General features: G+C 36.0%; 1 protein-coding gene across 3 annotated transcripts in view; it reads right to left on the bottom strand.

Annotated features, from left to right (window-relative positions):
• The window catches only part of LAMA2 (laminin subunit alpha 2), a 645,363-nt gene that overhangs the window by 476,656 nt on the left and 145,751 nt on the right, over positions 1–22,956 (bottom strand). For all 3 annotated transcript variants that reach the window (XM_059177585.1, XM_059177583.1, XM_059177584.1), the window contains exons 2-3: positions 17,424–17,594; positions 10,841–10,953 (exon numbers count right to left, since the gene is read on the bottom strand). In XM_059177585.1, the coding sequence (XP_059033568.1) occupies positions 10,841–10,953; positions 17,424–17,594 (284 nt within the window). The remainder of the gene's footprint in view (positions 1–10,840; positions 10,954–17,423; positions 17,595–22,956) is intronic.

Here is a 22,956-nt window from a genome sequence, read left to right on the forward strand (position 1 = left end):
TGGGGAAAAAGAAGCCGGAGGTCTATTTGTACAAATTATAGCTGAGAAAATCCCTAATCTGGGGGAAGGAAACAGGCACTCAAATCTAAGAGGCATAGAGACCTCCCCTCAAAAATCAGCATAAATAGGCCAACACCAGGACATACAGTGAAACTTGCAAAATACAAAGATAAAGAGATAATTCTGTGAGCAGGTAGGGACAAAGGTCCTTAACCTATAAGAGTACAAACATATGGTTACCAGCAGACTTGTCCAAGGAGGATGGCAGGACAAGAATGTGGTATGATATATTCAATGTGCTAAATGGGAAAAATAGGTAGCCAAGAATACTTTATCCAGCAAGGCTATCATGTAGAATGGAAGGAGAGATAGTTTCTAAGACAAAAAAAAAAAAAAAAACTAAAGGAGTTTGAGAACACTTAACCAGCCTCTGCAGAAAATATTAGAGGGGACTCTGAGTAGGAAAGAGAAGCCTAAAACAACAAAGACTATAAAGGAACAGAGACAATCTACAGGAACAGCAGTTTCACAGGTAATACAATGGCACTAAATTAATACCTATCAATAATTACTCTGAATGTAAATGAACTAAATGTTCCAATTAAAATAGAGTATCAGAATGCATTAAACACACAAGACCCATTGATATGCTGCTTACAAGAGATACATTTTAGACCCCAAAACATGTCTAATTCAAAGTGAGGGGTGGAGAACCATCTTTCATGTTCATGGACATTAAAACAAAACAAAAAAAATCTGGAGCAGCCATACTTATATCAGACAAACTGGATTTTAAACCAAAGACTATAATAAGAGATGAAGAAGGGTACTATATCATAATAAAGGGGTTTATCTAACAAGAAGATTTAGCAATTGTAAATACTTATGCCAACTTGAGAGCAGAAAAATATATAAATCAATTGATAACAAACTTAAAGAAACCCATTGATAATGCTATAATAATAGTAGGGGACTTTAACACCCCATTCACAGCAATGGAAAATCATCTAAGCAAAAGATCAAAAACGAAACAATGGTTTTGAATGACACACTACACTAGATAGACTTAACAGATGTAGTCAAAAGCAGCAAAATACATGTTCTTTTTGAGTACAAATGGAACATTCTCCAGAAAAATCACATACTGTCTCACAAATCAGGTCTTAACCGGTACAAAAACACTATGATCATACCATGCATATTTTCAGACCACAATGCTATGAAACTTGAAGTCAACTACAAGAAAAAATTAGGAAAGGCCACAGATACATGAATGGGTCAACCTAGAAAGTAAAGAAATTTAAAAAATATATATGGAAGCAAATGAAAATGAAAACAGGACAGTCCAATACCTTTGAGATGCAAGAAAGTGTTGATAGGAGGGGCATATATAGCAATACAAGCCTTCCTCAAGAAGCAAGAAAAGTCTCAAATACACAACCTAAGCTTACACCTAAAACAGCTGGAAAAAGAACAGTAAATAAAGCCTAAAACCAGCAGAAGAAGGGAAATAATTAAGACTAGAACAGAAATAAAAGATACAGAAATTTAAAAAAAAACCAAAAACAGTAGAACAGATCAACAAAGCTAGGAGTTGGTTCTTTGAAAGAATTAACAAAATTAGTAAATCCCTGCCAGACTTATCAAAAAGAAAAGAGAAAGGGCCCAAATAAAATCATGAATGAAAGAGGAGAGATCACAACAAACAACACAGAAATACAAACAATTATAGGAGAGTATTATGAACAATTATGTTCCAACAAACAGGGCAATCTAGAAGAAATGGATAAATTACTAGAAACATATGAACAACTAAAACTAAAACAAGATGAAACAGAAAATCTGAACAGACCCATAAGCAGCAAAGAAATTAAATCAGTAATCAAAAATCTCCCAACCAACAATGTTGTTGTTTCCCAGGGAAACTCTAACAACATTTAAAGAAGAATTATAAGAATTAATACCTATTCTTTTGAAACTGTTGCAAAAAATGGAAATGGAAGTAAAAGTCTCAAGCCCATTCTATGAGCCTAGCATTACCCTGATTCCAAAACTAAAGACCTCACTAAAAAGGAGAATTACAGGGGCACCTGGGTGGTTCAGTGGGTTAAAGCCTCTGCCTTCGGCTCAGGTCATGATCCTAGGGTCCTGGGATAGAGCCCTGCATCAAGCTCTCTCCTCAGTGGGGGAACCTGCTTCCTCCTCTCTCTCTGCCTGCCTCTCTGCCTATTTGTGATCTCTGTCTGTCAAATAAATAAATAAAATTTAAAAATCTTAAAAAAAAAAAAAAGGAGAATTACAGATCATTATCCCTGAATACCAATGCAAAATTTCTCAAGATACTAGCTAATCAATTTCAACAATATATTAAAAGTATTATTCACCATGATCAAGTGGGTCATTCCTGGGCTTGGGGAGTGGTTCAATCTATGCAAATCAATCAATGTAATATAACGCATTAATAAAAGAAAGTATAAGAACCATATGATCCTCTCAGTAGATACAGAAAAAATATTTGACAGAATGTGGCATATTTTCTTCATAAAAACTCTCAAAAAAAAAAAAAAAGTAGGGACAGAAGGAACATACCTCACCATCACAAAGAACATATACAAAAGACCTACAACAAATATCACCCTCAATGGGGAAAAACTGAGAGCTTTTCCCCTAAGGTCCGGAACATGACAGGGATGTCTGCTTTCACCACTATTGTTCAACATAGTGCTGGAAGTCCTAGCCTCATCATTCAGACAGCAAAAAGAAATAAAATGCATCCAAACCAGCAAGGAAGAAGTCAAACTTTCACTTTTTGTAGACAACATGATACTCTGTGTAGAAAACCCAAGAGCCTCCATCAAAACTGTAACTGATATATTAATTCAGCAAAGTTGCAGGATATAAATTAATGTACAGAAATCTGTTGCATTTTTATACACCAATAATGAAGCAGCAGAAACAGAAATGAAGCAATTGATCCCACTTATAATTGCACCAAAACCATAAAATACCTAGGAATAAACCTAATCAAAGAGGTAAAAGATTTATATTCTGAAAATGATAGAACACTTATGAAAGAAATTGAAGAGGACACAAAGAAATGGAAAAGCATTCCATGCTTATTAATTGGAAGAACAAATATTGTTAAACTCTATTACCCAAAGCAATCTACACATTCAGTGCAATCCCAATCAAAATAACACCAGCACTTTTCACAGAACTAGAGCCAACAATCCTTAAATTTGTGTGGAACCACAAAAGACCCCAAAATAGCCAAAGCAATCTTGAAAAAGAAAAGCAAAGTGAGAGATACTGCAATCCCAGACTTGAAGCTGTATTACAAAGCTGTAATAATCAAGACAGCATAGTACTGGCACAAAACCAGACACATAGATAAGTGAAACAGAATAAAGAACCCAGAAATGAATCCTCAACTCTATGGTCAACTAATCTTCCAAAAAGCAGGAAAGACTATCCAGTTGAAAAAAAGACAGTCTCTTCAACAAATGGTTTTGGGAAAACTGAACAGCCACATGCAGAAGAATGAAACTGGACCACTTTCTTATACTATACTCAAGAACAAATTTGAAATGGATGAAAGACCTAAATGCAAGACAGGAAACCATCAAAATCCTAGAGGAGAACATAGGCAGCAACCTCTGTGACCTCCGCTGCAGCAGCTTCTCACTAGATACATCTCCGGAGGCAGGGAAATAAAGCAAAAATGAACTATTAGCACTTCATCAAGATAAAAAGCTTCTGCACAGCAGAGGAAACAATAGAACTGAAAGGCAACGTATGGAATGGGAAAAGTTATTTGAAGATGATGTATCAGATAAGGGCTGCTATCCAGAATCTGTAAAGAACTCATCAAAATCAACTTCCCAAAAATAATCCAGTGAAGAAATGGGCAGAAGACACAAACAGACATTTCTGCAAGGAGGACCTACAAACGACTATGAGACACATGAAAAAATGCTCACCATCACTCATCATTAGGGAAATACAAATCAAAACCACAATGAGATACCACCTCACCTGATAGTTGGCTAAAATCAAAAACTCAGAAAACAACAGTTGTTGGCAAGGATGTGGAGAAAGGGCAACCCTCTTGAACTGTTGGTGGGAATGCAAAGTGGTTCAGCCACTCAAAAAATCAGTATGGAGTTTCTGCAGAAGGTTAAAAAATATAGCTACCTTATGCCCTAGCAATTGTACTACTGGGTATATATCCAAACGATATAAAAATGCTGACTCGAAGGGGTACATGCCCCCTTTGTTTCAGAAACAAAACAGATGAGCATGGGGAAAAGAAGGTATAATAAAATGAGATAATAGCAGAGAGGGAGGCAAACCGTAAGAGAAGTTTAACTATAGAGAACAAAGTGAGGGCTGTTGGAGGGGAAGAAAATAGGGGGTATGCACTAAATGGATGATGGGCATTAAGGAGGGGACTTGTTGGGATGAGCACTGGTTGTTATATGTAAGTGATGAATCACTTAATTTTCTTCTGAAACCAGTACTATATGTTAACTAACTTGAATTTAAATGAATGAGTGAATATATGAATGAATATTCAAAATAAAATAAAATAAAATAAAACGATTTCACAGAGGAGCCAAGCATATATCAACAATAACAAAACTGGCACTGGCTGAAATCATACAGCTCAAAATGAAAGGGAGAACTAAGGAGTGGTCAACTCTTTGCTGAATCAACAACAAACAAACATTTAGTGATATTTACCTATTCATTATAAAACTGCTGTCCTTGACTCCCGGTAGAGTAATAGCTCATTTTATGCTGAATAACCTATTAATCTTTCATGCCATAGGTGGAAAAGACAGAAGTTATGCCATTTTAGAAGCATACTAAAATATACAAGAAAATGAAAACTCTGGTCTCCTGTTTTACAACAAAATAGTTGTTGGTTGCACTCTCTCACAGAAGTCAAGATATCATACTGTGGTGGTATAGTTCAGGATCTTGATTCAAACACTCTAGGCTGAACTCTCAGCCCCACCCGAAATAGGCTTTGTAAAAAGGCCAAGTCACTTGACTTTTCTAAGCATAAGTGTTCTTTAACTATTAAATAAGGATCATAATTCCAGCTGCCCTTTTAAGATTTTTGTGAGAAGTAAATAAATAATAAGGATGTCTACATTTTCTGTATTGTCAATGCACTGAAATATGCTTGCCTGCAACTTTGTCCTTAGCTAAAAAATTTCTAGGAACACATTCCAGTTTGTTACTCCAAAGCCTAAGACAAAATAAGAGGTTTCAAGCTCTTCCTCCTTGAGGAATTCCATTATAAAAATATCATAAAACCGGGGCACCTGGGTGGCTCAGTGGGTTAAAGCCTCTGCCTTCGGCTCAGGTCATGATCCCAGGGTCCTGGGATCAAGCCCCACATCGGGCTCTTTGTTCAGCAGGGAGCCTGCTTTCTCCTCTCTCTCTGCCTGCCTCTCTGCCTACTTGTGATCTGTCTGTCAAATAAATAAATAAAATCTTAAAAAGAAAAAGAAAAAGAAAAAAAATCATAAAACCTTCTTAATGTTTTACATCATCAAAACACTGACTAAATTAAAATTGTGAGTCAAGTAAAAATAAAGATTTATTGTTTTGCAAATTGGGCTGCCTTTCTCTTGAACACACAGTAGGTTGATTTGCAGGAAGTAGGCAGGGGCCCAAGCAAATGAGGACACTGGGCAGCAGTGACACCCTGAGATATAGGAGATGTACCACTTACACTAGGTGTATTCTAGACTTTGGAGTTAGATAGTACTGTCTTATAAATAGAAACCTACAACTTGCTATGAAGACTGAACTATAAAAGATGTCTTGGATTATTCACTCATCTTAAGGCTATTAAACTAAACAGGAGGAAGAGTGAGTAGGAAAAAATATCCACATAACTCTTTAGATACTATTTGAGAATGCATGAGTGGGGAATGCAAAGCAAACCTAGGAAAATATAAAATGGCTTCAGTGTAAAATGGGCTTTCAGGTAGACTCTGATCTGTTGAATTAATATTGATAGGTTTGAAGCACTGAAAGAAGAATGAATACCTATTCTTCCGGAACTATTTCAGAAAACAGAGATGAAAAGAAAACTTCCAAACTCATTCTATGAGGTCAGCATTAATTACCTTAGTTCCAAAACCAAAGAATCCACTAAAAATGAAAATTATAGACCAGTATCCCTAATGAGCATAGATTCTCACCAAGATATAGTTAATAAGAATCAACAGCACATTAAAAAGATTACTCACACATGACCAAGTAGGATTTATTCCTGGGCTGCAAGGGTGGTACAACATCTGCAAATCTATCAATGTAATATGCTACATCAATAAAAGAAAGGACAAGAACCATATGATACTCTCAATAGATGCAAAAAAGTATTTGACAGAATACAGCATCTTTTCTTGATAAAAACTCTCTGCCATGTAGGGATAGAGGAACATACCTCAATAGCATAAAAGCCATACACGAAAAAATCCACAGCAAATATCATCCTCAATGAGGAAGAACTGAGAACTTTTCTCCTAAGGTCATGAATACAACAGGGATGTCCACTCTCACCACTGTTGTTCAATACAATACTAGAAGTCCTGGCTCAACAATTAGACAACAAAAAGAAATTAAAGTCATCCAAACCAGCAAGGAGGAAGTCAAAACTTTCATTCTTTGCAGACGACATGACACTCTATGTAGAAACCTGAAAGTCCCCACCAACATATTGTTAGAACTCATTCATTGAATTCAGCAAAGTGGCAGGATATAATATCAATGCATGGAAGTGAGTTGCATTTCTATACATAGCGACATAGGGAATAGAAAGAGACATAAGGGAGTTGATTCCATTTATAACTGCACCAAAAATAAGATACCTAGGAATAAACCTAATCAAAAAGGTAAAAAAGATCTATACTCTGAAAACTATAGAATACATACAAAAGAAATTGAGGAAGACACAAACAAATGGAAGAGCATTCCATGCTCATGAATTGGAAGAACAAATATTGTTAAAATGTCTCAACTACCCAAAGCAATCCACACATTCAATGCAATCCCTATCAAAATACCAGCAACGTTTTTCACAGAGCTGCAACAAACAATCCCAAAATTTGTATGGAACCAGAATAGACCCCAAATAGCCAAAGCAATGTTGAAAAAGAAAACCAAAGCTAGAGGAATCACCAATCCAGACTTTAAGTTATATCACAACTTTTGCATCAACTTGGATGGGACTGGAGGAGATTATGTTTAGTGAAATAATTCAAACAGAAAGTCGATTACCATATGGTTTCACTTATTTGTGAAACCTAAGAAATAGCATGGAGGACATCAAAAAAAGGGGGGAAATGAAGGAGGAGAAATCAGAGTGGGAGATGAATCATGAAAGACTATGGGCTCTGGGAAACTGAGTTTTAGAAGGAAGAAGGTTGGGGGAATGCGTGAGCCCAGTGATGGGTATTAAGGAGGGTGCGGATTGAGTGGAACATTGGGTGTTGTAAGCAAACAATGAATCATGGAATACTACAACAAAAACTAATGATGTATTGTATGGTGACTAACATAACATAATAAAAAAATTTTAAAAAAATAATAAATAAATAGGATAAGATAGTCAATGGGGGGATTAAAAAAATAAAAAACAAAGCTGTAATCATCAAAACAGTACGGTACTGACACAAAAACAGATACATAGCTCAATGGAACAGAATAGAGAAATCAAAAATGGACCCTCAACTTTATGGTCAACTCATCTTCAACAAAGCAAGAAAGAATATCTAATTGGAAAAAGTCAATTCAACAAATGGTGTTGGGAAAATTGGACAGTCATATGGAGAAGAATGAAACTGGACCATTTCCTTATACCATATACTAAAATAGAATTAAAATGGATGAAAGACCTAAATGTGAGACAGGAAACCATCAAAATTCTAGAGAAGAGCACAGGCAGCAACCTCTGTGACCTTGGTAGAAGCAACTTCTTGCTAGACACATCTCCAAAGGCAAGAGAAATGAGAGCAAAAATTAACTCTTAGGAGTTCAGCAAGATAAAAAGCCTCTGCACAGCAAAGGAAATAGTCAACAAAACTTAAAGGTAACCTATGGACTGGGAGACATTTCCAAATGTCTTATCAGATAAAGGGCTAGTGTCCAAAACCTATAATGAACTTAGCAAACTCAATACTCAAAACAATAACAACAAAATCCAGCCAAGAAATGGGCAGAAGATATTAACAGACAGTTCTCCAAAGATATACAAATGGACAACAGACACATGAAAACACACTCGACATCACTTACCATCAGGGAAACATAAATCAAAACCACAATGAGATATCATCTCACACCTGTCAGAATGGCTAAAATTAACAAGCTAGGAAACAAAAGATATTGGCAAGGATGTGGAAAAAGGGGGACCCCCTTGATGGGAATGCGAACTGGTATAGCCACTCTAAAGAACAGTATGGAGATTCCTCAAAATGTTAAAATTAGAGCTACCCTATGACCCAGCAATTGTACTATTGGGTATATATCTAAAGGATACAAACATAATGATTTGAAGGGGTATGTGCACCCCAATATTATAGCAGCATTATCCACAATAACCAAAATATGGAAAGAGCCCGGATATCCGTCAACAGATGAGTGGAGATACACATCACACACACACACACACACACACACACACACGTACACACACACACACACACACACACAGGAATATTACTCAACCTTTAAAAAAAAAAAAAAAAAGGAAATCTTGCCATTTGCCATGACATGGACTGAACTAGAGGGTATTATGCTAAGTGAAATAAGTCAGTCAGAAAAAGACAAATACCATAAGATTTCAATCATGTGGAATTTAAGAAGTAGGACAGATGAATATAGTATGGGGAAGAGAAAGAAAAATAAGGTAAGATGAAAACAGAGAAGGAGGCAAATCATGAGACTCTTAATTATAGGGAACAAATGGAGGGTTGCTAGAGGGGAGTGGGGGGGTTGGAGCAACTGCATGATGGGCAGTAAGGAGGGCACTTGAAGTAATGAGTACTATGTGTTGTATACAACTTATTTATCACTAAATTTCTATGTCTGAAGCTAATATTACAGACTATATTAATTAAATTGAATTTAAATAAGAAATTTTAAAAACAAAAATGCTAAAAATATATAGATATGTGGATATGTGCTCCATGTGCATTTAAAGAGTAAGTTGAGAGTTAACTAGAGAAATTGACCATCACTATTTATTAATTCCCTATCCCAGAACATGACACAAAGCAACAGACAGCAGACTTACTTCTGATTCGGAAGGCTGAATTTCAATAACCAAATGAACAAGGAGAAGCATGGTGACTGATAAAGGGCCAAGTTGTCTTTATCAGAAGAGGGATGAAGTGCATTTTGAGGGTAGGATCCTGAGGGTATTCATGCACAACTCTTCATTGACCTAATGCATGATTGATCAGTGTTGTAGTTTGCCCTGTTATTCCTTGATAGTACTCAGACTTCCTGAGAAATGCCATTAACTCAGGGCTGACATTAACTGTTAGAATGAGTAGACATGAATCCTTGCCAGCTGGCAATTTAGCTGCAGCCCTGAGTTCTCCTGTCACCTTGGTAAGGTCCTGAGTTGTCCTAGATGGATGAGAGGAGGGTTTCCTTTGAGACTCACCAAACAGCAATTTTTAGTTCCTGAGTGTGTCTACCCTGGCAAAAAATGGACTCAAACTCTAGCAGGGAGGGCGAAGGTGGGGGGGGAGATTATACTCCTGTTGATGACAAAAAGCATCCATATGTGAAGTGATTGGTGGCTATCTGGTCCCCTGGAAATGTGACTAAGCCCATTGGCTGGTGCCTCCCTTCACTGTGACCACCAGTGGATTCTCAACATCTACAACCTATACAAAGTATCTATCACTAATTATCTTAGCCATTCCACCTTCACTAACTCACAATGTTTTGCTGCTCTGACTCCACTGGGTATGGGAGGAGTAACTGAGAGCCTTTCCTACACTGATTCCAGGGAAGGAGAAACAGGATGATACAGAAGTCATCCAAGTTAAACGCCCCCAGTCTCAGCCCTCAGTCAATTAAATTAGCTTTCGTGTTTGGAATAACAGCAAAATATGGCAACATTTTACCAGATTCTATCCAATTTTCAAGCCTAAATAATTTGGGGTGATGGTAATTCTTGATTAGTAAGTTCAACGTGACCTCACTTATTGTGAATGGAAAGAAAAAAGAGATTAAGTGTAGAAGGCACCCAGGCCTCTGCCACACAAACTCTAATAACTTCAACATCAATTTTGTACAACTACAAGGCTTGTTACCTCGTTTAGTGGCCCAAGTTTAATTTAAGAATCAACTGTCACAGCTTGTTCAACTCTCAGTAATGAGAGGCAATTTACTCAAGAGCTCTGTTATCCAAGAACCTTTCAGAGCACACACCATGAGCAGAGCAGGAGCGCTGTGTTATTTTAAAAGTTAAAAATGGCACCAATATATTTTCTTTATGTAAAATTTTGTTGATCTATATTTTCATCATTCACTCTCATTAGTCAAAACAGAATCAGCTCCTAATTCAGTTCTAAACACTTCATGGGAACTCATTTTCCTTGTGCTTTAGAAATAAATGTCAACTATTTCTAAATAACAATATCCTAAAGGAAGAGGCCCCTTTGTGCCTCATATTAATAACAGAGGGCAATAAGAAAAGTATCCTTTCACCCAAGAGACACTAACTAAACAAATAGTAAATCCAAGATACAACTTTAAAAGTGGAAAATGATTTAAAAACAATAAAAAAAGAAAGGCACTATACCTGCTGTAAATCCAGTGTAATTGTCACATAGTGGTATTCAATTCCATTCTTAATACTGGGACTCTGCCACCAAGTGTTCTTTCCATCAATAGCATTTGTAATCGGGTGTCTCTCTTTTGAATCAGCAGCAATATGTGAAAGGACAAAAAAAAAAAAAAATCATATAATGAATGTATAGCTATTTCTTTAAAGAAAAAAAAATAAAAACTAAGTTGAAAGCATCATCATGTGAATATCAAACATCAAAATAACATAAAAAGAGAGCAATTCACATCTTCAACAGATTTCATTAATGCCAACTTTTCCACAGCACTCTATAAGGTAGCATGAAATGCCTTAATAGTTAGGCTGTAAGAGAAGAAGTGCTCAACACTCTGGTCATCAATTCAAATAGGGAACTTTAAAGATTACTACAGAAATTAAGTGTGAAGAAATAATATTGAGATCTAATGGATGTGTCAGTCATTCAAAGAAGCAAAGCTCTATACTGTCTGAGGCAGCTCTAGTAAGCCATCCACTTTGTGAACAAAACAAAAAACCCTAAATTGTGGTTGAAAGGTACTTGAAGATCTATCCTTCTGACACATTCATTATTACCAAGACTTGGGCACTCTGGGGTTATATGGGTTTAATATAAAATGCTGTCAAATCCATCCTATGAGACTTTTTGTAGTCAGTCCTTTACTGGCCAACTTCTAACCACTATTTAAAAATATAATGAAAGATGGGGTGCCTGGTGGTTCAGTCTGTTGAGCATCCAACTCTTGCTTTTGGCTCAGGTCATGATCTCAGGGCTGTGAGATCAAGCCCCACATGGGGCTCCCATGTTCAGCCAGGAGCCTGCTTGAGATCTTCTCTCTCCTTCTCCCTTGGCTCCTCCCGCTGCTCACATTGTATGCTGTCTCTCTCATAAATAAGTATATATTTAAATATATATTTATATAAAATGAAAGATACTCCAAACCTCCCATCTAGCATTTGCCCATCCCTATCATCACTAACTCAATGGAGAACAGAGAATAGCACACGAAACTCTGTCCTACCAACAGAATGTGGATCTTCCCTCACCTTTACTCCAGGTATATGAGAACAGAACTCAGTCTGCAAATTAAAAGGAAGACTGGAGACAGATGACAGGAGGATGGACAATCACACCACCCCGCCCCACCCCACTCCTGCAGTCTTTTCTTGACATCCCTTTCCTTCTCACACTCCTCAAACCTCACATTTCCTCCAACTTAGCATTGTGCCTCTCACAACAGCAGCCAATACCCCTAAAGTGCCAAAGTCCTCATTCTGTTTTGGTTCTTAGTCATGGGTTCTTGTCTGAAATCTGTTCTCATTTTCCAAGTAACACAAAAATTCCATTTTAGATTTTTGGGTTTTTTCTTCCTTTCTTCTAAATAGGCCCAGCTCATTCACAGGTGAAGATGGCAGGATTGGAGGTGGATGGAGATGTTCTTATTTCTATCCCAAGGGCTGCACTAAACTACTTAACTTCCTAAATTCTCACTTGAAAGCCAATATATTTAACCACAGAAATGTACACAAACTGGAGGCTAGCTTCCCTGCTACACTTCTGTACATTACGGATTACATATGCCTTGGGGTGTCAGTCTTGAGAACTTTTTAACACTACTTCTCTGGGGAGATGTTTCAAATTAATGGCCTAAAAGTAACCTTCTAGATTAGAACACAATCTTTCTTGTAAATGGAAGGAATATTTCAAATAATGATCAAACAATATCACTACAAGCAATAATCATGAACCCTCCCTTTACCTACATCATGTAGTAATGTAGACATGTACTCTGATGATAACGGTGATGAAAAAAGCATGAGATCTGGAATATGGAGAGTTGGAAGATACGGAGCTAGATGTTACTCCTGGCTCCACCATTTGGTATTTAACCATGGCATCTCATTTAAATTGTGTGTGCAATTTCTGAAATAGGGGGAACAAAACTCCACTCCAAAGCAGTGATTCCCAGATTAATTTTCAGAAAAAACAACTGAAAAAATGTAGATGAGAGATGTGTGGAATTGATGAGAGTCCCGGCTCTTCAATGATGCAAGTCACAGTAAACTTCAGTAACCACAGTAAACTTCACTGTCATTTAATACACTGACACTATTACTTTACCAAATAATGAAAAACTGAAACCAACAGAAGCTTTAAAGAAACATAATTTCTAAATGAAGAACAGTCCTTTAAAATGTGTTCATTGTTGTCATTAAAAATTCAGAATTTCTCACTTTCTCATTTTTCCATGGATCAGTAAACATACCTTGGATGAGAACTCTAAACTAACATGGTTACCAGAGGAACATTACAGCTATTAATATTCTAACCATTATGCATATACATAAAATAAATTATACATCTGTTCAAAATGTACACTGTTCTGAATCTTAATTAGAGCTGAAATGCATTTAATAAAAAATTTGAAAAGAACAACAAAACCAAGCAAAATGAAGTCCTCAATGCAACAGGAATTTATTTCGTAATAAATGAAATAATCTTCAAAAGAAAAATTTTTATTCAAAACTGCATATTCACTAAATCTGCCATTTTTAGAGCAAATACTTTGACCATATTAGTTTTATTACAATAGCCTATTATGACTTTTTTAATTAAATTCATAGAGTCTTATGTCCTTGAGTTACTTATGGGAATGTGAGAGCACAGGACAAGACAAAAATATTCTATTTTTATTGATAAATTATTTAGTTCAGCTAAGCAACTGGATGGATTTTGCTTTGTATCAAGTCTTCTCATATTCGCAGTCCACTGAGATGGGGCATCCTATCTCATTATTGAAAAGTAAAACTGCTGAATGTATTTAATAATTGGCACTTGTTCTGTTGAAGCTAGGAAAGGTGTCAGGTCTTCATAACGACAGCAAATACCATAAGCAAAACCAAATATCAGATAAATGCCCTTGTGGTATCAGTGGTGCTGAAATTGGCACATTAGAAGTCAGAACCACGAGTGAAATATTTCTGACATTGCTTCTGAAGAAAAATAAATATCACAGCAAACATTCCCCAAACATCCTCAGGAATCTTCTTTATAGACTGTGGGTTTAATATGTGATCGAAAAACACACACACAAAACCACATTTCCAAATCAAATTTGTGGCTCTTAGGTAATTCTGAGAGAAGCTATATAATTGGAAATTTTGATATCTGCCACCTCAGGTCAGATTGAAATGAGAATTAGTCACGAAAATGAAGACTGGGAGATGAATCAACAATTAACTATAATCCCCATTATGAAAGTTTAATCATAATTAATTTGCAAATACTGATTAATTGTTGGCATACCTCCCTTGTTTAGAATGAGATAGAAACTTATAACATCCTCAACAGGGATAGCTACACAAGTCAATCTAAGGGCTAACTGCATCAGAAAATTGGCAAAGGAATCATTGATGAGGTAAATCTTTCAAACTGCTAGTTTTTAATTGGGAAGCACAATCTATTAACAGGAAGTTCAAGTTTCCTTTTCTCTTTATGGCAATTGAGTACAGGCCTGCCAGATTTGTTCTAGCTGTTCAATGAATTTGTAAAACTTTATCATCTGTTGCTCCAACTTCTCCTAAAATATATTCATGTAGTTTATTGCTAGTTGCTTAATCTTACAGGGTATTGTTCTTTCTAAATTTCTAGTTTCAAAACAGGAAATTGAAATGTACTGAAGTTGGTACCTTAAAATTAATCACACAAAGTAAATCCAGACTATAAGTTTAAAGAACACTTTAGGTAAATAAAAATGAGGAAACAGAAAAACTATCTCCTTTACAGCTTACTTAGTTACTAAAATATTCTGTTCACCTTTGTCTCAATATAAAGCTATGGGATGGGCTTGCCTAAATGCAGATGTCTTCCAACTGAGACACAAGACTGAAGGGGGAAGTGACAGAGTCGCTCTTGGACTCAGTTTCGCAAATGCATCTCATCCATTTTTCCAGCCAAGAGTCTCCATTCAATTATTTTCCACCCCAGTCTCTGCATCTGCTTTCTATTCTGTCTCGTTACTGTTCATAGTTTCTTGTCTTTCTTCTTTCCTGGAATACCTTTCCCTCTAATCTCAGGCAATTAGTCTTTTTAATGCCCAACTAAGTCTCACCACCTTCTTGGAAACTTCTCTTGATACTTCAGTTCCCATTAATATTTTCCTTCTCGGAAATCCTACATCACTTATAATATGTAACCACTACGTATATAAGACTCCATGAGGCTCAGTACAAATATTTGATTCCTCCATTTTACCCCATATGGAATTCTTATGTTATTCTCATCATGGCTCAGCAATTCTCCTATTCCCTGAAAGCAGTTAAAAAAATTTTACTTCTTTCTTTAACAGAAGACCCAGACACATATCTTAATCAGAAAATCAAGAGCATTAAATAAGAATTCCCTCCTAAATACTTCCTTCTATTTTCTTCTACTCATCCTCCCTCTTTCTGATTTGATCAGTTAAAAGGTGTGTGTCTCCTAATTTAAGGCTTTCCACCTGTTTAGTGACTCATCTGTTTTTACCTCTAGAGAACTACCACCCCCACCTTTATCCTCAACTTTATCCTCAACTTTCCTGGCCTTTCCTTTTGGCACTGAAATTTGCTCAAATGCTTCCTGACTCTGAAAACCTTCAATATACGACATTTTCCTCTGTCGAAGTCCTCCATTCTCTTTCACATCAAGGATATTTGAGGGAATCTTCCTATAATCCTTTCATTCCTCTTTACCACTCATTTATCAACTCTGCGGTGTGACTTGCCACCATCAATCCACTGACTGCTTTAACAAGGTTCCCATATTGTCAAAATCAAGGAAAATCTATATTGCACTTTTCTTACTCAATTTCTTGGAAGCAGTTAACATTGAGGTTTACTCATTCTTCCTGATAATTCTTTCCTTCCTCACATGCATGGTACTTGAATCTTCTGACTTCCTTCCTTGGATTCTGTTTCTCTTTATTGACTTTCTAGATTCCACTTAACCTGCCTCCCTTAGCTTTTGATATTTCCACAGGGCTTTGACTTGGGTTCTTTATCCTTATTGTTCTATACAGAAATAAGCAGACAGGTAAGATGTGTTCCATCGCTCCCCACTCCTATGCCCATATCATAATAATCGACATCATAGAAATAACCAGAGCTGTTAAAAGGCAAGAAGTTTTCTGATGGTCACCATCTTTTTCTTAACCTTTTTGTTTTAATATTCTGATACACAGGACCACCAACTTTAATCACAAAGGCCCCCAATTCTCCAAATAAAATATTTTCAGCATCTCTAAATTATACAATAGAGAGGAGACTATGCATTCTTCCCTTTAACCCGTTCTGATAAAGAATGCACAATACCTTCCAACTTTGTTTTGAGATTTAAAAAATGTAGATTGTGAGAGAAAGCTTCCTTCATTTTATTATGTTTCGCAATTTAAAAAGAGAAGGAAACTAAGCAAATTTTAAAACAATATACTTGTGAAGTTTTATCCCCATTATAACTCACCTCATTGACATCACGTATTTACATTACTAACCTTCCCAATATATATATTTGATAATTTCCCAATGTGTATCTCCAAATCAATCTCTATCTCTAGAATTCTTGCACACCATCCTTTCCTTCTCTATATAAGTTCTTTACCTGTTAAATCAAATTACTCATAATTAACTGAATGTATCCTGCTCTTCCATACCTCCAAGACTTGCACATGCTTTTTCTGTTATACTTTTCATCTTACTCTTATTTTTTCAGTACATGGGTCACTTTCTCCCAGGAATAGTTAAATAACCTCCCTCGTGTTCCCCTAACACTCACTTTACTTTTCTGCTTCTCCTATTTCCCCTCTAAGTCTGTTAAGTCAAAGGCTATGTATGATTTACCATGATGCGTCAATACAATGCATTGCTAGTAGCAGGTGTTCAAATGCTTGCTGAATAAATACATAAATGAATCTGAGATATTCGTGTAGTTCACAGAAGCCAGCAAGAGGGCTTTGTATGACACCTGTCCTAAAACACTCCTCTTGTGGTGTTTAAGAACCTCCATAATCTGATTCCAACCTCTGCACAAAACCCTTCTTTTAGTTAGCTTTCATTTGTACCAGGTCTGAATTTGTGACACTTCTGTCTCTCCTTCAGGCCCCTATACTGATTCTTTACTTTACACTTTTTGCCCATGTCTTCATTAACTGAAGGGAAGGACCACACCTTATTCCTGCTGGATCTTCACTGGAGTACCTAGCACATAAGTGATCCATGAATGACTAAAGCTTGGATTAACAACACATCCACATACTATTCTGGAGGCAGTAAACTTAATGACTGACACAGGTCTTCAGCTAGAAAACTTTCCTCAAGCAATGCACCTGGTACATATAAAGAACTCTGACAATGGTACATATAAAGAACTCTGACAATGTCAGAGAAGAGTATAAAGCATTTCCCAATGGAAGAAAAATTCTAGAAATTTGGGAGACCACAGACCCTTGACTTTAATGATACTTCAACTCAAAATCTCTCAATTACAGAGCCTAGCCAGTATCATGCAAATACATACTAAAATACATACGGTTTGGATTGCTGCTGTTTTGATTGCAGATTCGACACTGGGGGTTCCTCACCGGCTGCCCAGGGACATGCTCTACCAATTTGCAATACATTTCAGGTCCTTTTTCTCCACATGTTGCATTTGTGGTGATAAGTGCATTAGAAGCAAGATTCAGGACAGCAGGGAATAAACCTGGAAAAGAAGGACAAATGAAAGATTTGTGGGCCAGAAACAACATGGTTATGATTTTGCTGCATTTTAAGATGAAGCTAAGATAGAATATTTTTCAGAACATTAATTAAAAATTAAATAATCAGTATTCAAAAATTGAATATTTGACTTAATTAAATATTCTATACAAATAGCATGTGTTCTCAAATGAACATTTCTTTTTGGGTCTTAAATATAAAATCTAAACTTATCTTAATTTTTAACCTCTAATACTTAATTAGGAAGAAAGTCCTATCTCTAACACACATTTAAAGAAAAACCTAAAGAAAAAACTTGTTTATGTTATCAGCAAAAGATCCTTCATCCATCTCAGCTATTTTATATCTAGTAGTAAACTATAATCATATGTAAAGATTTTGTACAAGTTGCATTTATGTTTTTGTAGTCATTTTTATGCTCCAATTATTATTTAGCATTAAGTGGTTGTTATAATTTCTTTATATCCAAACTGGAGAAAAGAGCAAATGATGAAAAGATTTTGGAAAACCATTCTTTACTGTCTTCTGTGCTATAAGGCCATATTATATGGCAATATATTATCAGAAACAATAAGTATAGTAGTCTATGATCATACTAATACTTATTTCTTAGATACAATAGAAGTTTAAGCCTGCTCAGATAAAATCACAGAGACCCACTTGGTGTAGACTTGAGAAATCTTTTCATTCCATGTGAACTTGGGTCTTTACTTTCTACAACTCAATGTCAATTTTGCTTCATACATGACTAGTATTTGTATTTTATGGATCTCTTTTCAATAACAATATATTAAATACATTTATCAGAAGCCTCTCTAACTGAAAAACTTGTCTTGGAGAAAGTACATTTGAGATTAAAGATAATTTGACTTGAGTCTCTTATGGTTTGTCTCTCTCTGTGATTTCTTCCCATTCAATTTTCCCTCCCTTCTCCTATGGTTCTCTGCATTATTCCTTATATTTCACATATTAGTGAAACCATATAATAAGTGTCTTTCTCTGCTTGACTTATTTCACTTAACAAATCTCCTCCAGTTCCATCCATGTCAGTGCAAATGGTAGACATTCATCCTTTCTGCAGGCTGAGTAATACTCCATTGTATTTATGAACCACATCATCTTTCCCCATTCATCTGTTGAAAGACATTTTGGCTCCTTCCACAGTTTAACTATTGTGGACAGTGCTGCTATGAACATTGGGTTGCATGTGCCCCTTCTTTTCACTACATTTGTGTCTTTGGGATAAGTAACCAGTAGTGAAATTGCTGGGTCATAGGGTAACTCTTTTATAAATGTCTTGAGGAACCTCCATACTGTTTTCCAAAGTGGTTGTACCAGCTTGCATTCCCACCAACAGTGTAAGAGTGTTCCCCTTTCTCCACATCCTTGCCAACATCTGTTGTTCCTTGTCTTATTAGCGTTGGCCATTCTAATTGGTATAAGGTAATATCTCATTGTGGTTTTGATTTGCACTTCCCTGATGGCAAGTGATGTGGAGCATTTTTTTCATGTGTCTCTTCGTCATTTATATGTCTTTTTTGGAGAAGTGTCCATTCATGTCTTCTGCCCATTTCTTGACTGGATTATTTGCTTTTGGGTGTGAGTTTGAGAAGGTCTTTACAGATCTTGGATACTAACCCTTTATCTTTATGTCATTTGCAAATATCTTCCCCCATTCTGTAAGTTGTTTTTCAGTTTTTTGAAAACTGTTTCCTTTGCTGTGCTAAGGTTGCAATAGTTCATTTTTACTTTTGTTTCTCTTGACATTAGAGACAGAACTTACCTTTTTACTCAGCTGCAGTCACTATCGTATTCATTCTTCCTGATAAGTTTATTTCTCCAACCCCCTCATTTTCCTCATCTGTATGCTCTGACCCCACTCAATAAGACATTCTACCAATGTGACATGAATACAGCTAATATGATCAGAGGATCACAGGTCAGAAAAATATTAGCCATTCATAAAGATACTGTTACATATTTCATGAGGAAATGTAGAGTGGTTTCTAAATGGTAAAGTACTATAAATACAAATGTTATTTATTATCTTTATTTTTTAGTTTTACTTATATAGGAGGCTTATTGGAAACTACCTCAATTTTGTGAAGTTCACCACATTACAAATTTTAAAATAATTTGATCATTCCCAAAGCATTATTTTATTCTCTAGATTGGAAAGAGATACACAATTAAATAAAGTTTGTCTGTCTTTCTCTTGTCATTCATCACCATTTTGCATTTAACTGTACAATTATTATTTCACCAAATATGCACTGAGCATGATATACTCGATACCATAAAAGATTTGAGAATGAAAACACTATTAAGATAGGCTTATTGCGAGAAGAGATCTGAGCTGAATCTCAAAGGGGAAATAGTAGTTTATCTGGTAGAGAAAAGGAAGAAGAGAAGAGTGAACACAGTAGGCAGAGGGAACAGCATAGGAGTATGGACTTCTTTCTGAAAACTTATGTGAATTTTGAATGACTAATGGAGTCATTGACTTTATAGTTGTTTTTTTTTTTTTTAAGATTTTATTTATTTATTTGACAGAGATCACAAGTAGGCAGAAAGGCAGGCAGAGGTGGGGGAGGAGGGTGGAGAAGCAGGCTTCCCGCTGAGCAGAGAGCCCACTGTGGGGCTCGATCCTAGGACCCTGAGATCATGACCTGAGCCAAAGGCAGAGGCTTATCCCACTGAGCCAACTATGCCCCTATAGTTGTTTTAACCAGTTAGATTAGGTGATTTTTAGAGACAGATACAGATTCAGGTATAAAGATATACAGATACAGATAGGGCTGCAGATCTAGACACATATAGATTACACAGAGTATATATAATGGTTCACATATACATCAAAACAACCCACTGCCTATTTGTCACTGTTAGTAACTTGTTTTAGTGGGATTTTTTTCCAGGCTTTTAGTGTACAGTGTAGAACAAAATTGAAAAATAGAAGGAAGACATATGTCAGGCATCCTGTTTTCAGGTCAAAACTTCTGGTCTTGCTGGCCTGCAGAGTAAGTTTAGGTAGTTCAACCACTTCTGTAAGTCCTCCAAAGCCAGTTTATTTATACAAAAGGCATCTCAAGCAGTGGCCATCCAATTCTAATGCCCCAGGACACTGTCAGTTTTGTTCTGTGATCTTTGTCTCCTTCCTTCCTCAACTCTGCCTAGTTCCATCTTTGACCCTGACCTTGAGTCTGTTTCTCTGTTTCACGGGTATGTGTAAGACTCCCCATGCCCTGCTTTGGTGCAGCCTGTGTGGGGCCTGATTTGAGCTGGCTCGACCTGCACATTCTCGGTTCTGAGTAATCATGGGAGGGGACCAGAAAGGAAAGAAGGCAGATGAAAATTTTCTACTGTATATTGTGATTGTGATGTCTGAAAATATAGAATTGGATTACGTCCCAATTACCACACTGAATAAAATGTGAGCAAAATGACATAGGTATAAAAGAATCACAGGTAGAGAAGTAACACCGATTCAAGCTATTTCATGTTCATTAAGTGATAGGACTTAATTGCTCAGTCACCCCATTGTGTAGATCTTATCAGTCTCATTTTACAAATGAAGAAATTGCAGTTCAGAGAAGATAAACAATTTACACAAAAATAAGAATTAGTAAGATTGATAACTAAGATCTGAATTCAGCCCTTTAACATAGAAGACTTATTCTTCTCAGGGCATGAAGAAGAGCCAAAACCTGGCCCTCAGCTTATCAGCTTACATATTTAATAGAAGAAACAACTTGCCCCGTTGCCACCCCTTTGTTGCTTCATAGACTTTTCTACTCATAAACAAAGATATTAATAAAATTTACATTTATTATCTTTCAGTTCTTTCCATTGACTTGTTAAACTTATTGATCATGTACTGAAAATTAAGCTTTTCAATTTAATTGCCCTGCTTTGTGGCCAAGAACAGTTGCCTTTTGAAATTTTATCAGCTATATTGCTGTTTATTTTTTTTTTAAAAATCAGTAATTTGTATTGGTCAGGGAAGGTATCCAATTAGTTGCTAACAACCAATTTGAAGAGTCAGTCAATAGTTGAGTTTTTTATTGAATCTTCAGCAGGTTGTATTATAGATTGCAGCCCATTTTCATTATATGTTAAATCTATTAAGCTGTACCTATTTTTTCCCTTTCAAAAGCAGCAGAGCAATATTTATTGCTATATTCAATGTGGGTGGCTTGGTTAAGATTATGTAAACACTGTGAGTGTAAATGAACTACAAATAGACAGTGAACATTTATAGAGTATTGACTTAGAGCCTCTTAATTCAATTTGAGGTCATGTAATGTTAATGACATAAAAGCCAGTCATCATTACCCATACGATTATGACTGACATTTTCTTTCTGAATAGTATCTAAACTAAGTAAATTTAGTTGGATTTGTGGCATAACGAAAAAAGTCTGAACAAAAACAAATAACATTTAGGGGCACCTGGGTGGCTCAGTCATAAAGCCTCTGCCTTCAACTCAGGTCATGATCCTGGTCCTGGGATGGAGCTCTGCACCAACCTTCCTGCTCAACAGGAAGCCTGCTTCTCCCTCTCCCACTCCCACAACTTGTGTTCCCTCTCTCACTGTCTCTCTGTCAAATAAATAAACAAATCTTTGAAAAAAAAAAAGAAAAAATGTAACATTTATTCTCCCAATATTATTATATATTTTATTAGAGATTAGAATATGATCACTATACAGAAAATAATATTCTGTTATATAATGTAGACATTTAATAAATAATCTAGAAAAAGCTAAATCATAGCATGTGAAGAATAGAAAATTTTTACAATATGGCAAATATTTAGAAAACTCACCAAATTTTTACTTGGATGTTTTTATACTATATTTGCTAGTCTAAATACTGTGGTGTGTTCATACACATACACATAATTGTGCTGATTTGTAACCTCAAAATCCCACACCCTGGTTTCAGAGGGCAGAAGCACTTTTAAAACCTACATATAGAGGTTCTATTTTTAATAATTGTGGAGTGGCTCCCAGTGAATCAAACCCTTCACAGATTGTAGCTATGAATTCTGAAGAAAATATATTTTTTTAAAAACCCCCAATACCTGAAAACAATGGAGAACTACTCAAAACAGGTAAGGTGGGAGGGATACATATGCTTAGAAAAAGGAAGATATTGAATGTGTTTCAGACTGCACCAGGCACAGTGGTGAAAACTCAACTAGAATTTCACAGTTCCTCTCATCTATCTTTTTCTAAACAATCTTGAAAAACCAAAGAACAGAACTAAGAACAACAATAGCTGCTATAAACTGAGAAAAAAATGCTGGAAAAGAGAAAACCATATAAAGTAACCAAAAACATG

This window comes from Mustela lutreola, chromosome 6, assembly GCF_030435805.1.
Source record: "Mustela lutreola isolate mMusLut2 chromosome 6, mMusLut2.pri, whole genome shotgun sequence".
In the NCBI taxonomy this organism is placed as follows: Eukaryota; Metazoa; Chordata; class Mammalia; order Carnivora; family Mustelidae; genus Mustela; species Mustela lutreola.